At 44.3% G+C, this 17,500-nt stretch overlaps 2 protein-coding genes across 11 annotated transcripts in view; one reads left to right on the top strand and one right to left on the bottom strand.

The window, feature by feature from the left end:
- sorbs3 (sorbin and SH3 domain containing 3) overlaps positions 1 to 17,500 on the top strand; it is a 112,463-nt gene that overhangs the window by 61,181 nt on the left and 33,782 nt on the right. For all 9 annotated transcript variants that reach the window (XM_063194874.1, XM_063194873.1, XM_063194871.1 and 6 more), the window contains 3 exons: positions 88 to 172; positions 1,158 to 1,294; positions 16,708 to 16,771. In XM_063194874.1, coding sequence (XP_063050944.1) covers positions 88 to 172; positions 1,158 to 1,294; positions 16,708 to 16,771 — 286 coding nt within the window. The remainder of the gene's footprint in view (positions 1 to 87; positions 173 to 1,157; positions 1,295 to 16,707; positions 16,772 to 17,500) is intronic.
- Positions 5,370 to 9,843, bottom strand: LOC134445794 (uncharacterized). Of its 2 annotated transcripts, none has more exons than XM_063194877.1 (15): positions 9,734 to 9,843; positions 9,400 to 9,638; positions 9,138 to 9,313; positions 8,917 to 9,016; positions 8,659 to 8,803; positions 8,196 to 8,395; positions 7,966 to 8,083; positions 7,771 to 7,862; positions 7,512 to 7,623; positions 7,207 to 7,296; positions 6,926 to 7,108; positions 6,475 to 6,627; positions 6,104 to 6,320; positions 5,910 to 5,954; positions 5,370 to 5,676 (listed from the first exon to the last, which is right to left on the bottom strand). In XM_063194877.1, the coding sequence occupies exons 1-14, from the start codon at positions 9,822 to 9,824 to the stop codon at positions 5,942 to 5,944; spliced, it is 1,929 nt and encodes a 642-aa protein (XP_063050947.1). In that variant the 5' UTR covers positions 9,825 to 9,843; the 3' UTR covers positions 5,370 to 5,676; positions 5,910 to 5,941. The 2 variants fall into 2 exon arrangements, with proteins under 2 accessions (XP_063050947.1, XP_063050948.1); XM_063194878.1 differs by having other exon boundaries at positions 6,108 to 6,320.

The raw sequence follows: 17,500 nt of genomic DNA, 5'->3' as shown, positions 1-17,500 counted from the left end.
GGTTACAGTAGTGGGCCGGGCCTTACTGTGTGTCGGAGAGAGTTTGATGGGATTAATTTTCTGTTTTGTGTGTTTTGTGGTTATTAGGTGGAAGATATGAACGGCAGCGGGTACAGGCCTCCTCCTCCACCTCCCAGCTTTGGATCGTACTACGGGCCGGGTTTTAAACCAGGTATGGTGCTAGCATTTAGACACTATGACTGACTTACAACATGACTTGCAACATGACTTAGAGGTGCACTGTGCAGGAAATTGTCAAACAAGCTACTGCAACTATGCTGCCCATTAATACTGGGTTGCCTATTGGGTTGACTATTTACTAAGTAATGAACTAATATTTTCTGGTATGGCCCAAGCACAGTCATTTTTGCAGCTATAATGTCTATTTCTGGAAATTCAAAATGGTGGACCATGGTGAAGATCCCCCTTTTCATGTATGAAAAGTGCAATTTTCCCAGTCATATTGAATACTTAGATTTTGATGGTGGTGGTAAGTATTCATGAAAAAGGTAACAGTGAACGGGTAGCATGAATTCTGGAAATAAACAACTAAAATCTTACACAGTGCACCTTTAAGTGAAAAATGTAACTACATGTATACCGGTATTTATACCGGTTCCATAGCACTGTTCCTTTTGGGCCAATGTTTGGGGCTGCCCCCTTGCATGGTTGAGGCATAAATGCAATTTTTCTGTGTGCAGTATGCACATGTGTGCTATGAAGTGCTGTGTCACAGTGACAATGGGAATTTCCATTGGGCTTTCACATTTCACCATCTATTGGTCCATAAACCAATGTATATCAGGTGCATTGTAGCGAGGAGTGGGCTTCACAGCGCAGAGCCCATGTTATAACCTTACTGTCACCAAAATTGTAATGTCTTAATCTGTTACTTAAGGCTCTCTGTAATGTCATAGCAATGAAGTTATGATGTAATTGAGTATTTTCAGGAAATAGTGAATAGGCCCGCCGGCGACCCCCCATCTGCAGTAAGAACCTAATTACTTTGAAGGTGCTGGCCTGGCCCAAATGAAAACTTCAAATTATACAAAAAAGGGGTGCACCACCTTGCATCAAGTGGTTTTTTTTTATATAAAACACACCCTATATCAGGTACTATCTCCAAGATGTATTTTGAGTATGCATTGTATCTTCAGGGGTGGTGTCCAATGGCGTGCAGTCTGGAAGGTCCTCCACTCTGCCCCGCAGGGGGGCCAGCAGGGAGGAGAGGCTGATCAAGTTCTCTGGGATCGGGCCGGTGGATGAAACAGGGATGCCCATCGCCTCCCGATCAGTAAGTAGTAGTACCGTGACTTCCCTCTAGGTGTTAATGAAGTTTCTCTTTCTCATTCTTTTAAAGTGTCGCTCTACTTTTTAAAAACGTTTTACTTACTTTTTTAACATCTAACCAATGGTCTTAAAGGAACAGTTTGGTCAATTTCAACATGCAGTTGTAATGCTCACACTACCCTGGACTTGTCAGTGCCTGAGATTTTTTTTTCTTCTTCTTCAGCCGTTTCCGAGATCCTGGTCATTGTAATGGGGGCAGCTCTTTGTTTACATAAAAACAAAACATAATTATTTATTCCCAAAAACATCCAAAAGGTTATAAAACATCAGCAGACAACTAGCAAACAGCAGTACCTTTTGGGAAAATATTTGGAGTTGGCCTATGTTTCATTTTTTAAAAATGTAAACAAACGCTGCCCCCATTAGAATTGCTCATATCTCGGAAAGGGCTGAGCCGAAAAATGTGGCATCACCAGGTACTGACAAGTCAAGGGTAGCGTGAGCAATACAACTGCATGTTGAAATTGACCAAACTGTCCCTTTAATTCTTCTTCATCCCTTGAAAACCCGTAGCCCCTTAATGCACGCCGTACCTCCAGTGGCACACTGTAATGGTCATTGAAAAGTTAACTACCATAGTGTTACACTACTATGACATAACACAGGGCCTTTAGTAATGCACTATGACTTGGTCATTGCCATTCTGGTAACAGCACATTTATAACACCATGCCTGAATGGGTTAAGCATGTCCACAATTATACACAGCCATTCATTTCACTGCCAATTGTTCCAGCACGAGAAGACGTGACAATTGAAATCTTGAATTTTGAGCAATGATACACAAATGTGTTATATGTTGTGGAAAAGGGGAAGGGAGATACTGTAATTTCATGGGTCAAGAGAAATGATTTAAAAAGGAATATAAGAAATAAAAAATTGTTTTGAATGGCCTTGTAAAAACACTGTATTCACTTGCAATTATTATTACAGCCACATATTTAAAAGATTTTAGCTGTAGTCTCCAACCAAGCTTGCTTACAACTGAACTCCTTTGTTTAACATGGCAGATGAATGACATAGACATTTACTCAGTGCGGGATAAAGGTTTTTTTATTTGTTCATAAAAGGCGGTGTTCCTATTCTCAACTCATTCCCAAAAATGGTGCATGCAAAAATATCCATGTGACATTTGTTTCAATCAAAATCTTGATAGCCGTTATCAACTGGATGTACCAAACCTCAAGTAGGCCTAAGTGCTTCTGATTCACCAGAAGAACTCCTCCAGAATAAGCAGGATGACAACCAGACCTGCATGACAGCATAGTACAAAAAGCCTTCTAATATCAGTGTAATGATGGGCTGGAATGTGAGTCATTGAGATAAACATCAAAGTGTGGTTACTTTAAGCCATCTATCATACTGTAATGAGAAGGCCAATAGCTATGACTAAGACACACATGCAACCAACCATAGAAGGTGATGTGCACAGTGTGTGACCTCTGAGTCAGTACAGCAAGCAGAGTTGAATAAAGTACCCGGATGTGGCGCACGTAGCTGCAGCGACTCCTTACTCTCCCAACTCGCAGTGTTTATTTGTGTTATAATGTGTCATTCGAAATGTCTATCGTCGGAAACTATGTCGGAACGCATGTACAGTCGGCAACAGCTGTTGCAGATAAGAATGGACAACTCAAGCGATGTATTGGATATACCAACAGAGACACTGGAAGAACTTGGGATACTACGGCGGCATACATCGGACCCGTCTGCTTCGCCTACATGGAGACGGCGAAAGAGGTGCTCCAGAATTAGGAAGAGAGGCAAACGAGGTGGCGTCGAAACACGGCTTGCAGCCAACCCAACTCGTCCAGCAATACCATCAATTCTCTTGGCAAACGTAAGATCTATGGACAATAAGATGGATGACATACGGCTACTAAGATCAGCGAACAAAACTGTGAGGAACTGCTGTGTGACCGTGTTTACAGAATCATGGCTGAACGACGGCATACCCGACTCGGCTTTACAACTGGAGCAACTTACGTGCCACCGAGCGGACAGAGCCCTTGCAGAGAAAAAACGAGGGGGAGGAATATGTGTTTACACACATGATGCTTGGTGCAAAAATGCTACGGTGGTACAGAGACACTGCTCTCCACTAGTGGAGTTCATGATCATCAAGTGCCGACCCTTCTATCTACCAAGAGAAATATCCGCCATTCTACTGGTCGCAGTTTACCTCGCTCCTAGCAACACCACCAGCGCCAGAAGCGAGGCACTGAACGAGCTGCATCGGGGAATCAGTGAACAACAAGATGCACACCCAGATGCCTTCACAGAGCCCTATCTCGCGCCAGTCGTAAAGTCTTCACGAAAAAAATGGGGGAATTTCTGGGGGAAATTGTGTACAAGGACGTGGTGAATTCACGATATTGCCCGTGTTTCGTGGTTGATTTACGGTTTCAGGCTCGTGGTTGATTTACGATATGCATTGAAAACTACGTGGTTGATTTACGATATGCATGCGTTGGCATTTGCGCATCGCTTGAATTCCGGTGCATATAACAAAAGCTGCCACACCGGCCGCCTCCCGATTTAAAACACAGCTGATAGCCTGATTACACTCATGCCCGTAGCCCTACTCCACACCGCTGATAGCCTGATTACACTTCATTTTATTATTGCCCGTGTTTCGTGGTTGATTTAAGATTTAAGATTTGGCATTTGAAAACTACGTGGTTGATTTACGATATGCATGCATGTAGTCTACAACTTCTGTTTAAAATGACACGGGGAGACTCATGCCCGTAGCCCTACTCCACACCGCTGATAGCCACACCGGCCGCCTCCCGATTTAAAACACAGCTGATAGCCTGATTACACTCATGCCCGTAGCCCTACTCCACACCGCTGATAGCCTGATTACACTTCATTTTATTATTGCCCGTGTTTCGTGGTTGATTTAAGATTTAAGATTTGGCATTTGAAAACTACGTGGTTGATTTACGATATGCATGCATGTAGTCTACAACTTCTGTTTAAAATGACACGGGGAGGGAGTGACATAAGCCGCCTCCGGATTTAAAACACCGCTGGTAATTACACTCCTGCCCGTAGGCTATCTTTGAATTTACATGAAGCCGCCCACCGGCGATTTGAAGCCACGGGTAGGACTACTGCGACAGAAGATTTGAGTCTCGTGGTTGATTTACGATAGGCCTATGCATGCGTTGGCATTTGAAAACTACGTGGTTGATTTACGATATGCATGTAGTCTACAACTTCTGTTTAAAATGACACGGGGAGGGAGTGACATAAGCCGCCTCCGGATTTAAAACACCGCTGGTAATTACACTCCTGCCCGTAGGCTATCTTTGAATTTACATGAAGCCGCCCACCGGCGATTTGAAGCCACGGGTAGGACTACTGCGACAGGGCGGTGGGTTAGGGTGCGGGGTTGTCCACCCGAAGTCCGGACAGATGGTCACCCTATGATCATGCCCAGACGTTGATGCTCCACTGATGGTGATGCACGCACCACTCCTATTCACCTTTTCTCTGAAAGATGCTGATGCTGATGTAGGCCTAGTCACCACATTGACCAGTGGTTTTCAAAGTGTGTGTGTGTGTGTGTGTGTGTGGGGGGGGGGGGGGGGGGGGGGGGGGGGGGTTGGGTGGGGGGGGGGGGGGTCACAAAGTGTTGATTACTGTATTATTTTATGTGTTCTTTCTATCTATGGGGTTGTAGGTTTTAATCCCACCCTAACCTCTCCCTACACCTCCATCCATGGCTGAAGTGCCGTTGAGCAGGACACCTAACCCCAAGCATTGCTAGAGGGACTTTAACCTTGAAAAGTAATACCGGCAATTCATAATGTAATGTTTAAGCCTTTAAATGGGATAGAAGAATTGACTATGAATATTAGGCTATTAAAGACACACTATACATTTCATATGCAAGAACCTACCAAGTAAAGAAACTCACACGAGAGGCATGTTCAAACATTCAAGTATTTATTTACAACACAAACATACACATGCAGCAGTGGAACAAAACAAAAAAAAGTCCCCCCCCCCCCCACACACACACACACACACATACACACACACAGCACATTCCACTGGCTGAATAACTCACAGCAATCACTTAGTTCTTGGTGGAATGGCAATAGCTTAACAGAGTTTTTTAACAGTTTAATTTAAATGTTGTGTTTTCTGTCCTGGGTGCTACTGAGGGCATGAATGCCAGTGCTGCTGCTGGGGGTGACATGGATGGCACTGCTGCTGCACTGGAGATCAGGATGGAGGAGACAGAGGAGAGCAGGACAGAGAGAGGCTGTTGGTGTGTTGGAGAAAGCAGGAGAAAGGAGACAGCTGCGGGTGTCTTGGAGGAGATGATGGAGGGAATAGGGATAATAAGTAAATATACAGCAGTTATAACTTCATGCTGTCTAATGTTCCTTGTGTCAATATCATTTTAAGAAATGTCCCATTTAAAGAAACACTTACAAAAATGCAGACAAGTGAGAAATGTACTCACTTCTTTTATATACATACTACAGTAATTACAGAAGATATCAAACATTGGTATTCAAAGTATTCTTTCAAAACACTTACCAAGGAATGATGATTGATGATTCCAAACCGTCTCAGATTAAAGAACTAGAAAGATGACAAAGACAGAAAATGGATTAGGGAAAGATTAGTAGCTAAGGGATACATTAGCATGCCCCTTCACACTCTGTGAGGTAAAACAAAGTAAGTTGGACATTGTGTTTTTCCCATGCAATGTTTGTTTCTCTACACCGTACCTACACTCCGTTTCTTCCTCATCACTGGTGTATGAGAAATCACTGCTGTGTACATCGTCCTCATTCCCGTCATCTCCCTGCCCTTCCTCACAAGATGGCCTATTGGTCCCCTGTGGGCTTAAAACAGCCCTGTAGCTTGCCACAGCAGAAAGATGGACGATTGTCAGGTCATGAAGCCGTCTTCGACAGAAGGCAGAAAGGCCCTCATTTTGTGACTCTGCAGATGCAACATCAAAAATACGACGACAAACACATGGCATGTCAGAATACAACCTCCAAGTTGAACAGTGCAGATAAATGTCAAAGAAAGCAAAATTCTCATTTTTTTATTTGATGGTACATATACAGTAGGTTTGACAATTGCAACTTACCTGCCGATGACATCTTTGCTTCTAGACAAGACATCAATCTTTTCAGTGATGTAGTGTGCTGTTCCATCTCCTTCACGAGGATGCCTTTCTCTTCTTCCAAGCGCTTCCTGCGCATCGAGGCCACAAAGTAGGCATGCTTGTCCTCAAGTCTGACTGAAAGGCAAAGAGTAGAGTAGAGTAGAGTACAGACATATTAACAGCATTGTTGTTTCCTTACAAGTGTGAAAAAGTACTAGTAAATTAATCCAGTTTCTGTTGTTTGAATACTAATTAGATGGGCCTGTAACACCCTTGATGGCCCCCACCCCCTGTCACTTTTCCATGTGGTAATTGTCAGTATGTAATTGAAAACTGGCAGTTTCAAGATTTGTAATGGTGTCACTTAAATGTTTGAATGACAAAAAAAAACACTTGAGTAGCCTAAAACAGAATAAATGAACAATTCTCTTACCACTCCCCTGCACATCCCAAGGCCAAAAAACAGCTGGTCCATCTCCTGACAATGATCGCTCCACGGTTCCAATGTCGATTGTCGTTGTTGGCGATGCACTGTTGAAGGTGGCAATGTCTTTAAGAAGCCTGTTCTTAACAACAGTCATCTCGCTCCGCAGACGATGACGCAACTGACCACTGTCTGGAAAACAATCAGAAAATACAAGGACTGAGAGGTTATGCGTAAGCTGCACTAACTAAAAAATCCTGAAATACTTTCTATGGACATTACAAAGATACCATTCTTTCGGTACAGAGCTTGCTTCCTCTGTCGAAGGTTAAGATAGCGGCACTCTATGTCCTGCTGCAGCTTCAAAGGGCGTGTTCTTACTGTGAATATAAAGACAAACCTGTGAGTTGTCAAAAGTCAATGAATCTGCCAAAACTGTAGCTGGTAAATGTAAGACATTAACATTAGCTCAAGATGAAATGAAATACAATACAGGCTGCCGTTTTCACACCATCATTTCAGTGAAGAGTTTGGATGATCCAATTTAGGAGGAAAGAAGTATGGGAGAACAGAAAATAATAATAGCTGCATTTACCGCGGGTTGCCCATTCCTGCACTTCAGCAACCCATGCAGCTCCATCAGTGCAGGCCAGATCCTCCTTTTTCTGCTGCTCTTCCTTCTCAGCTTCCGTCAGCATCTTGCATGTCTGGCAAAAAGCAATACAAAAATACAAAAAGATACAAAAAACATCCATGAAGGCTGTAGTGCAGTGCAACAGTACCACAGAAGTGTTTCACAAGCAATGTTGCAGCAAAAAAAGACAGCCTCAATGACTGTGAAATGACGGCCTTACCTTGGCATATCGGGAGCACAGGGCTTGTTGCAGTCCAGAGGTTTTCTTCTTGTTCCACCCTAAGGCATGAACAGTCAGCATGTCCACACGTGCTGTCAAAAGACAAAAGAGTTAAAATGGACATGAAGGCCATTGTGCAATGAACAGCAACAAAAGCCCAGAAACATGTAGGCCTATAGCAAGAGGAGCAAATACCTCCTTTGGACATGTACTTTGTTGTCAAAGCACAGCGGGACAGGTAGCTGTTCACTTGCTCTACTTCCTCTCCCGCAGTAGTCCCGGCACCCTCAATGTATTTTCCACTCCAAGCAATCTACAAAGATCACAACATGGCATTTCAACACTGACACCATTTCAACACTAACACCTGACACGAAATCTATTGCCATTTCAATACCCGTACACATGAATACATCATTACTTACCTGACACTTGGTCTCGTGGTTTTGTGCATGCATGACACTTAGGAGGGGTGTGGAATTCAAAAGCTCTAGGAGCTCTGGCAGGTGGTTGGCAGCCTTCTGAAGGTATGGCCAGTACTTGCAAGCCACATCCATTGCAAAGAAGGTTGCGTTGCATGGCATTAGCGCTTTATGGAGAAACATTGGATAGGCGAAGATCTCCCCTGTGAATAAATTGTTGTGCACGTTATGAGACAGGTATGGCAAACTTTGAAAAGGTTACTAAATGTTACTAAATACTAAATTGCACAAACCCCCATAAAATACAGGGTTTGTAAAATACAGGGTTTAGGGGAGGCGAATTAAGATTTTGTTCAGGTAGTAGGCAACTGTTGTAAAGGTAGCTGCCGTAGCTATTAAGTGCTGGGGTCTGATATTGAAGAGTTTAATTGCAAAATGGTGTATTCACCCAGTCCCTTCATCTTACCTCTGTACATATTCAGGGCTTTCAATAGAAAGCCATGCCTACAAACAGCAACTTCCATGCCTTCTTCGTCCATCTTATTTGCCCTCCTAGAAATCTCCTTCGCTGCAGCCCAGGATGTCCCCCCACAGGTACCCTGACCACGTGTCTGAAGAAAAACAATATAACATGAAGACACGAACATGACATTTTGTGTCAATGTTTTACAAATTTTGGCATAAGTTTGTTTTACAAAGTAAATGAAATAACAGGTATAAATACCTGTTTCACTGCACGATGTAGTGTGCCGACAAAGTCTGCAACAGCCGCATCCTCTGCCACAAACACACCATCAAAATAGGGCTTGTCTGCAGAACAAGCACTGTAGAGAGGGAGAAAAAGAAATGGTTCAAGACAAATGATTCAAGGCATTTCAAGACATGTCATAATGAGCATTAAGTTGTTGTTCAACATGCATAATAGAAAGAGCTGGGGAAAAGTACCTTCTACTTTTGAAGCGGTAAAGCTTTCTGTTACCATCCACTGCCACAGCTACCATGTCCGGATGACATGCTGGGCATGATAGGGAGGCTTCCCCTGTTTGCTGCTCTTGCTCGTACTGGCAATAGTAGAACTCCAGGAAGCTCCTCTGCAGACGGTCGCCAGACACAGGTCCTGACTGAGAGAGAGAGGACGTCAATTATTTGCACATGGAATGGAGTAAACAATATGATTTAAAACATTTCATATATGGTAAACACTTACCCTCCCAGCACATCTTGTTCTGTGCTCAAGAAGTTTGGCGAAAGCCTGTCTGGACAGTGTGGGGGCAATTACTTTCAGCTCCTCAAAGGAACTGAACAGGTCCAGTGTGTAATACGTCTTGTTCTGTGCACAGATGGAGGCTGGCCAGTACCCACTTCCCACCACATCCCCAAACTCGGGATACCACTTCTGACTGCATTTGTGGCACTGAAACAATGGCAGATGCAAATCGTACCTGCCTTAGGAAGAAAGAGTACAATAGTTAGGATCGGTACAGCTTTGAATAATAGCCATGCATGGAAAATATAGAAATGTTTGGTGTAGATGACTTTACCATTGATCGAAATCAAAATGACAGCCTTTCCTGGCGACACAGATATATTGGGAAGGTTGCAGGAGCATTTCTGACTTGCCTTAAATGGCATTATACATTCTATAAAAAGAAACATAACACAAAAATATCAGTTGATTCAGTTGATGGTAAGTACAGTCGGTCATTATGATTCATTATGACTGGAAAAATTGCACTTTTCATACATGAAAAAGGGATCTTCAACATAGTCCGCCATTTTGAATTTCCAAAAATAGCCACTTTCAGCTGCAAAAATGACTGCACTCGGACCATACTAGAAAATATTTGTTTATTACTTAGTACACTTTCATGTAAAGACCAAATTTGGCAATATGCAGCCCAGTTTCAATGAGCAGCATAGTTGCAGTACCTTTTTTGACCATTTCCTGCACAGTGTCCCTTTAACATTTACCAAGTACTTTACTCCAGACCTGATTCACAAGGAGGGCTCAGTCTGGCTACCGTGAGGCACATTTTAGTTGTTTTTGTGTTGATTTCTTTTGTTTTTATTACTATCATTATAGTGTTATTATTATTATTATTCAAAGCTTATTTGTTTTTTTGTGTGTGATTTTTTTAAACAATGCACCTGCCCCCCAAAATCTGTGCACGCGCATGTGTGTGTGTGTGTGTGTGTGTGTGTGTGTGTGTGTGTGTGTGTGTGTGTGTGTGTGTGTGTGTGTGTAAGGCACATTTTAGTTGTTTTTGTGTTGATTTCTTTTGTTTTTATTACTATCATTATAGTGTTATTATTATTATTATTCAAAGCTTATTTGTTTTTTTGTGTGTGATTTTTTTTAAACAATGCACCTGCCCCCCAAAATCTGTGCACGCGCATGTGTGTGTGTGTGTGTGTGTGTGTGTGTGTGTGTAAATAAATACTGTAAATAAATACTTGAAATCGTGTGAGTTTCTTCTATAATATCAGTGGTAAATGCACATTAAATGTTAGTGTATACCGTGTCTGTAATAATCCTGGTCAATTCTTCTGGATGGAGATGTAGTGAGGTATCAAACCTACCTATACAATAATAGTCCCATTGAAAATACCGCCCATTGAAAATGAATGGGAGCTCTTGCACCATTCTAGAGTGCCTTATAATAATACAGTAAGAGTAGTGTTAAGAGAGACCATTTAATCAACACTTTGTGACACACACACTTTGAAAACCACTGGGCAAGGTGGTGACTAGGCCTACATCAGCATCTTTCAGAGAAAAGGTGAGTAGGAGTGGTGCATCAGCATCAGTAGCATCAGCGTCTGGGGACCCACCGCCCTGACGCAGTAGGCTACATATGCATGTGGATACGGATACGGGCAGGAGTGTAAATTCAAAGATAGCCTACGGGCAGGAGTGTAGCCTAATCACCAGCGGTGTTTTAAATCGGTGGGCGGCTTCATGTCACTCCCCGTGTCATTTTAAACAGAAGGTGGAAATCAGGAAGATGCGCTGCCATTCATCAGCTGCCAAAACACGTTTTAGTTGTAGACTACATGCATGCATATCGTAAATCAACCACGTAGTTTTCAAATGCCAACGCATTCATATCGTAAATCCACCACGAGACTCAAATCTTAAATCAACCACGAAACACGGGCAATAATAAAATGTTTTCGCTTTTCATTGCACCTAACTCCTCACTCCGATATTTTCATTGCACCTACCTCCGCATTCCAATAAAGAAGGCACGAGGGGCTACTTATTTATTCAATCGTTATTTTATTTTATTTTTACTGGGAAGGAGTAGGCCTACGGGCATGAGTGTAATCAGGCTATCAGCGGTGTTTTAAATCGGGAGGCGGCCGGTTCTGTCATGGCTACAGTGCATTTGATGTAGGCTACTTTGATCAAAGGAATGTATCTGCAGTGTTCTGTCGCGGCCGGTGTGGCAGCTTTTGTGATATGCACCGGAATTCTCATCAAGCGATGTGGGACAAATGTATGGCAGGAACCGATATCGATATGCACCGGAATTCGGCTATATTTGATTTACCCCACTGTACGGCAGGAACCGAATTGTTACACAGGTAGGCTATATTTGATTTACCCCACTGTACGGCAGGAACCGAATTGTTACACAGGTAGGCTATATTTGATTTACCCCACTGTACCCTGTACAAGGCGGATGAGAATTCCGGTGCATATCACAAAATTGTTACACAGGTAGGCCATATTTGATTTACCCCACTGTACGGCAGGAACCGAATTGTTACACAGGTAGGCTATATTTGATTTACCCCACTGTACCCTGTACAAGGCGGATGAGAATTCCGGTGCATATCACAAAAGCTGCCGTTCCCTGGTTCTGGTTCTGTCGCGGCCGGTCCCCGCCCCTGTGCAAAAATGCCAACGCAAATGCCAACGCATGCATATCGTAAATCAACCACGTAGTTTTCAATGCATATCGTAAATCAACCACGAGACTGAAACCGTAAATCAACCACGAAACACGGGCAATATCGTGAATTCACCACGTCCTTGTACACAATTTCCCCCAGAAATTCCCCCATTTTTTTCGTGAAGACTTTACGACTGGTGCGTGATACGGTTGCCTCACAGTGGTCATGGGAGATTTCAACCACGGAAATCTCAAAACAGTACTTCCAAAATTTCACCAACATGTTAACTTTCCAACTAGAGGACAAAACACCCTGGACTTTGTTTATACCCCAAAACAAGGAGCATACAAGGCAAAGCCCATCCCCCACATCGGCCTATCAGACCACCTAACGATTCTGCTACTGCCAGCCTACAGACAAAAGGTAAAACTCACCAAACCAGCTCTGAAGGAGGTGAGAAAATGGCCAGAGGGAGCCGTGTCACGACTACAAGACTGCTTTGAAACCACAGATTGGGACATGTTCAAAACAGCTGCCACCCACAGCAACCACATTGACATTGAGGAGTACACAGACACCGTGACCTCCTACATCACAAAATGCATTGATGATGTTACAGAAATAAAACGCATCACCACCAGGGCCAACCAGAAGCCATGGTTCACAGGAGACGTTCACAGACTGCTGAGGGCCAGAGACAAAGCCTTCAGAGCAGGAGACGTAGCTGGCCTAAAAGCAGCAAGGGCAAACCTGTCCCAGGGCATCAGGAAAGCAAAAAAGGAATACTCGGACAAAATAACAACACACTTCAAAGACAGCAGAGATGCACAGAGCCTGTGGCAGGGCATACAGGCCATCACGGACTATAAGCCCGCACCACGAAGCTGTGACAACAACACCTCTCTGCTAAACGACCTGAACAGTTTCTTTGCCCGTTTTGAAGCACAAAATGACACTCATCCACAGAAAACTCCCCCTCCCCCCCATGATCAACCCCTGTACCTGTCCTCTGCCAGTGTGAAGAGGACACTGGCCACCATCAACCCACGCAAAGCAGCTGGCCCAGACAACATACCTGGCCGAGTGTTGAAGGATTGTGCAGAAGAGCTGAAGGATGTCTTCACAGACATCTTTAACATCTCTCTGGAGCAAGCAGTCATCCCATCACTTTTCAAAGCTGCTACCATCATACCCGTGCCGAAGAAATCATCACCATCATGCTTCAATGACTACCGTCCTGTAGCACTGACGCCCATAATCATGAAGTGCTTCGAACGGCTAGTCCTGTCACACATCAAAGCCACCCTACCCCCACCCTGGACCCCTACCAGTTCGCATACCGAGCCAAGCGATCCACGGAGGATGCAATCTGCTCTGCCCTCCATCCAGCCCTCACCCACTTGGACAATAAAGACTCATATGTGAGAATGCTGTTCATTGACTTCAGCTCAGCATTCAATACCATAATACCACAACAACTCATCAGAAAACTGGACAAACTAGGTTTCAGCACCTCCCTCTGCAACTGGCTGCTGGACTTCCTGATGCAGAGACCACAAGCAGTACGGGTAGGGAATAACACCTCAAGCACCCTGACCCTGAGCACGGGGGCTCCGCAAGGTTGTGTTCTCAGCCCCCTGCTGTTCACGCTGCTGACACATGACTGCACAACGACCCACAGCACTAACCATCTAGTGAAGTTTGCGGATGATACAACACTGGTGGGCCTCATCACTAAGGGCGATGAGACCCACTACAGAGAAGAAGTAGACCTGCTGGCCAGATGGTGCAAAGACAACAACCTCCTGCTGAATGTCAACAAGACCAAGGAGATTGTTGTCAACTTTCAGAGGGTCCAAAAACAACTGCCACCACTGACCATCGACGGTGATGCTGTGGAGAGAGTGAGCAGCACCAAGTTCCTTGGAGTGCACATCAGCGACGACCTCTCTTGGACCACCAACACTACATCACTGGCGAAGAAGGCCCATCAGCGTCTCTACTTCTTGCGCAAACTAAAGAAGGCAAGTGCTACACCCCTCCATCATGACAACATTCTACAGAGGAACCATAGAGAGCGTCGTGTCCAGCTGCATCACAGTGTGGGGAGGAAGCTGCACGGAGAAAAACAGGAAGACACTCCAGCGTGTTGTGAACACAGCGAAGAAGATCATTGGAGTACCACTCCCCTCCCTGCAGGACATTTACACCGCACGCCTCACCCGAAAAGCACTGATGATCATCAAAGACACAAGCCACCCTGCACACAAACTGTTCAGCCTCCTGCCCTCTGGAAAGAGGTACAGGCGCCTCCGTTCCCGTACCACCAGGCTTGCAAGCAGCACGATGCATCAAGCAATCAAGATACTGAACACTCAACCCACTCTCCCTTCACTGTCAGCCTCTAGCCAGCCAGGCCACTGACAACGCTCCCCCCCCTCATCCCCACCACCATATCTGCGACTGAACATTCCACCTGCACTACTACATCTGTGACTGAACTTTCAACCTGCACTAACTCAAAACATACACATGCACACACACACACACACACACACACACACACACACACACACACACACACACACACACACACACACACACACACACACACACACACACACACACACACACACACACACACACACACACACACACACACAAGCACACTGCACTTTCTGCACTAAACCCAAACATACACACACTGACACACAACTCATACTCACACACACATACACACACACACACACACACACACACATACACAGGTACACACACACAGACGCACACCGCACTTTCTACCTGCACTAAACACACACACACACACACACACACACACACAACACACACACCACACACACACACACACACACACACACACACGCACACGCACACGCACACAAAACACATACAAACACACACACACACACACACATACTGCTGCTGGTGTATTTAATAAAAACCTTTTTTAATTATTTATTTCTTCAAATGCTACTATTACTATGTCAGAACGCTATAAAGGACTTTTAGAAAAAGAACAACAAAATACCTCCTCTTAATGTATGTTCTCTACAAGTCTTCTGTTGTCCAGTCTTGCACTTTAAATGTCTGTATGAGCAATGTCTACGTCCATACTGTCTATGTCCATGTATGAGTACTGTCTATGTCTATACTGTCTATGTCCTTACCTAGATTAGTCTATGTCTGCATGGGAGAGCAAGAAACGCAATTTCAAATTCTTTGTATGACCAGTGCATGTAAAGAAATTGACAATAAACTTGACTTGACTTGACTTGACTTGAAGTAGAAGTAGAAGTACCACCTCTGACACAAAACTCTCCTCCATGTTGTCCATATTAGCGTAGGGTTCCTTCTTCTTGACAGTGTCGTTGGCGTTGGCTCGTTGCGAAGAGAAACCGGCCACAATCAAACATGTTTGCGCACCTTCTCCGCCACAACAATCCCGCCCTCTTGATAAACGACCAATCTGATTCACTTTATTCACTCGTGTAAAGTCGTGTTAAGTCGTGCACCACTCAGGAACATTCTGAACGGCAACAGTTGGCCGTTTCCCTACGTCTTTAATGTGATAATACACAGGGCAACTTTTTGAGCACGCTGTCTCGGCAACGATACTATAAGATATTGTTTACACTGTTTATCGAGTACTATTTTTATTAGGAGAACTTGGATTAGCAGCAGACAACTTTTTTTCAACCATATCACCCCCTGGGGGTGCGCCAGAGATTTCAGGGGGTGCACGGAAGTATGTTTGTGTTGAGATTGTGACCAAAATCTTGCAAGCATTATAATTAGGCCAAATCAAAACCAAATTGAAACATGTTTTGGTCCCCATGTTAAGTCATTATGGTATTGATTAAGGTTTCAAGCCAGAATCATTGTAATTAAGCATTTAAATCATTTTGCAGTGCGTATACACATGTAGAAGTTTGGGTTGGGGGTGCGCGGCTTGTCTTTGGCCAGATAAGGGGGTCCTTTAAGAAAAACAGGTTAAGAACCACTGCCTTAGGCAAAGGCTTCTTTGAGTGAATTGAGCATGTACATGTACAATTGAATAAAGTCAAGGGTGCATAGAGCATACTTTGACTACAAAAAGGAGATTTATTTTAAGATGCATATTGCATTCCTAGGAACTGAGGACCACTGATTTCATCTTAGACAATACAATTTATGACTGTGTGTGTGTGTGTGTGTGTGTGTGTGTGTGTGTGTGTGTGTGCGTGTGCGCGCGTGCGTGTGTGTGTGTGTGTGTGTGTGTGTGTGTGTGTGTGTGTGTGTGTGTGTGTGTGTGTGTGAGTGTGTGTGTGTGTGTGTGTGTGTGTGTGCGTGCGTGCGTGTGTGTGTGTCTGTGTGTGTGTGTTCGTGCGTGCGTGTGTGTGTGTGTGCTGTGTGTGTGTACGAGCGTACGTGAGTGTGTGTGTGTGTGAACGTGTGTGTGTGAGTGTGAGTGTGAGAGACTGAAGTTTGGATTGAATTGACTTGAATTGAATTTGAGAAATATTCACCATGTGGCCTCCACATATTTCCTCTTCAGCATTCTTCTGCCCTCCTCTCTACTTGACTGATCATTTCCCTTCTTTAACCTGTTTTGCAGAGCGTGAACAAACCCAAAGACTGGTACAGGAGCATGTTCAAACAGATCCACAAGAGGCCAGAAGGTATCAGTTTTCCATCTCTTGTTCCATCTTTCTCTCTTTCTCTCTCTCTCTCCCTCCATCTCTCTTTTTCCTTCCCACACACTTCTCCCTAGTTCTCGCTAACCTTCCTTCTACCTTCTCCCTTCCTCTCCCCCTCTTCTACTCTCGCACACATACAGTATATCTTTCTCTCTCTCTGTCTCTCTCTCCCTCTATCTATCTCTCCTTCCCACACACTTATCCCTAGTTCCCACTAACCTTCCTTCTACATTTTCTCGCTTCCTCTCCCCCTCCCCCTCTTCCGCTCTCTCACACATACTGTGTATCTTTCTATTTCTATTTCAATTTCTTTCTCTCTCTCTCTCTGTCTCTCTCTCTCTCTCCCCCCTCCATCTCTCTCTCCTTCCCACACTTCTCTTGAGTTGCCACTTACCTGCCCTCAAGCTTCTTGCTTCCTCTCCCCCTTTTCTACTATCTCACACATGTATCTTTCTATTCCCATTTCTCTCTCTCTCTCTCTTTCCCTCCCTCCCTCCATCTCTCTCTCCTTCCCACACACTTCTCTCGAGTTGCCACTTACCTGCCTTCAACCGTCTTGCTTCCTCTCCCCCTCCTCTGCTCTCTCTCACGTACTAGTATATCTTTATAACACTTCATGAGAGAATTCCTTTCTGTCAGTCTTTGTTGCCTGTTGAAGTGAAATGATATGAACACCATCCTGTTCTGTTCAGAGAAACGGCTAACACTGTG

The sequence above is a fragment of the Engraulis encrasicolus genome, chromosome 3 (assembly GCF_034702125.1).
Source record: "Engraulis encrasicolus isolate BLACKSEA-1 chromosome 3, IST_EnEncr_1.0, whole genome shotgun sequence".
Classification (NCBI taxonomy): domain Eukaryota; kingdom Metazoa; phylum Chordata; class Actinopteri; order Clupeiformes; family Engraulidae; genus Engraulis; species Engraulis encrasicolus.
The sequence above is the reverse complement of the archived record's forward strand: the minus strand, read 5'-3'. Positions and strand labels throughout refer to the sequence as shown.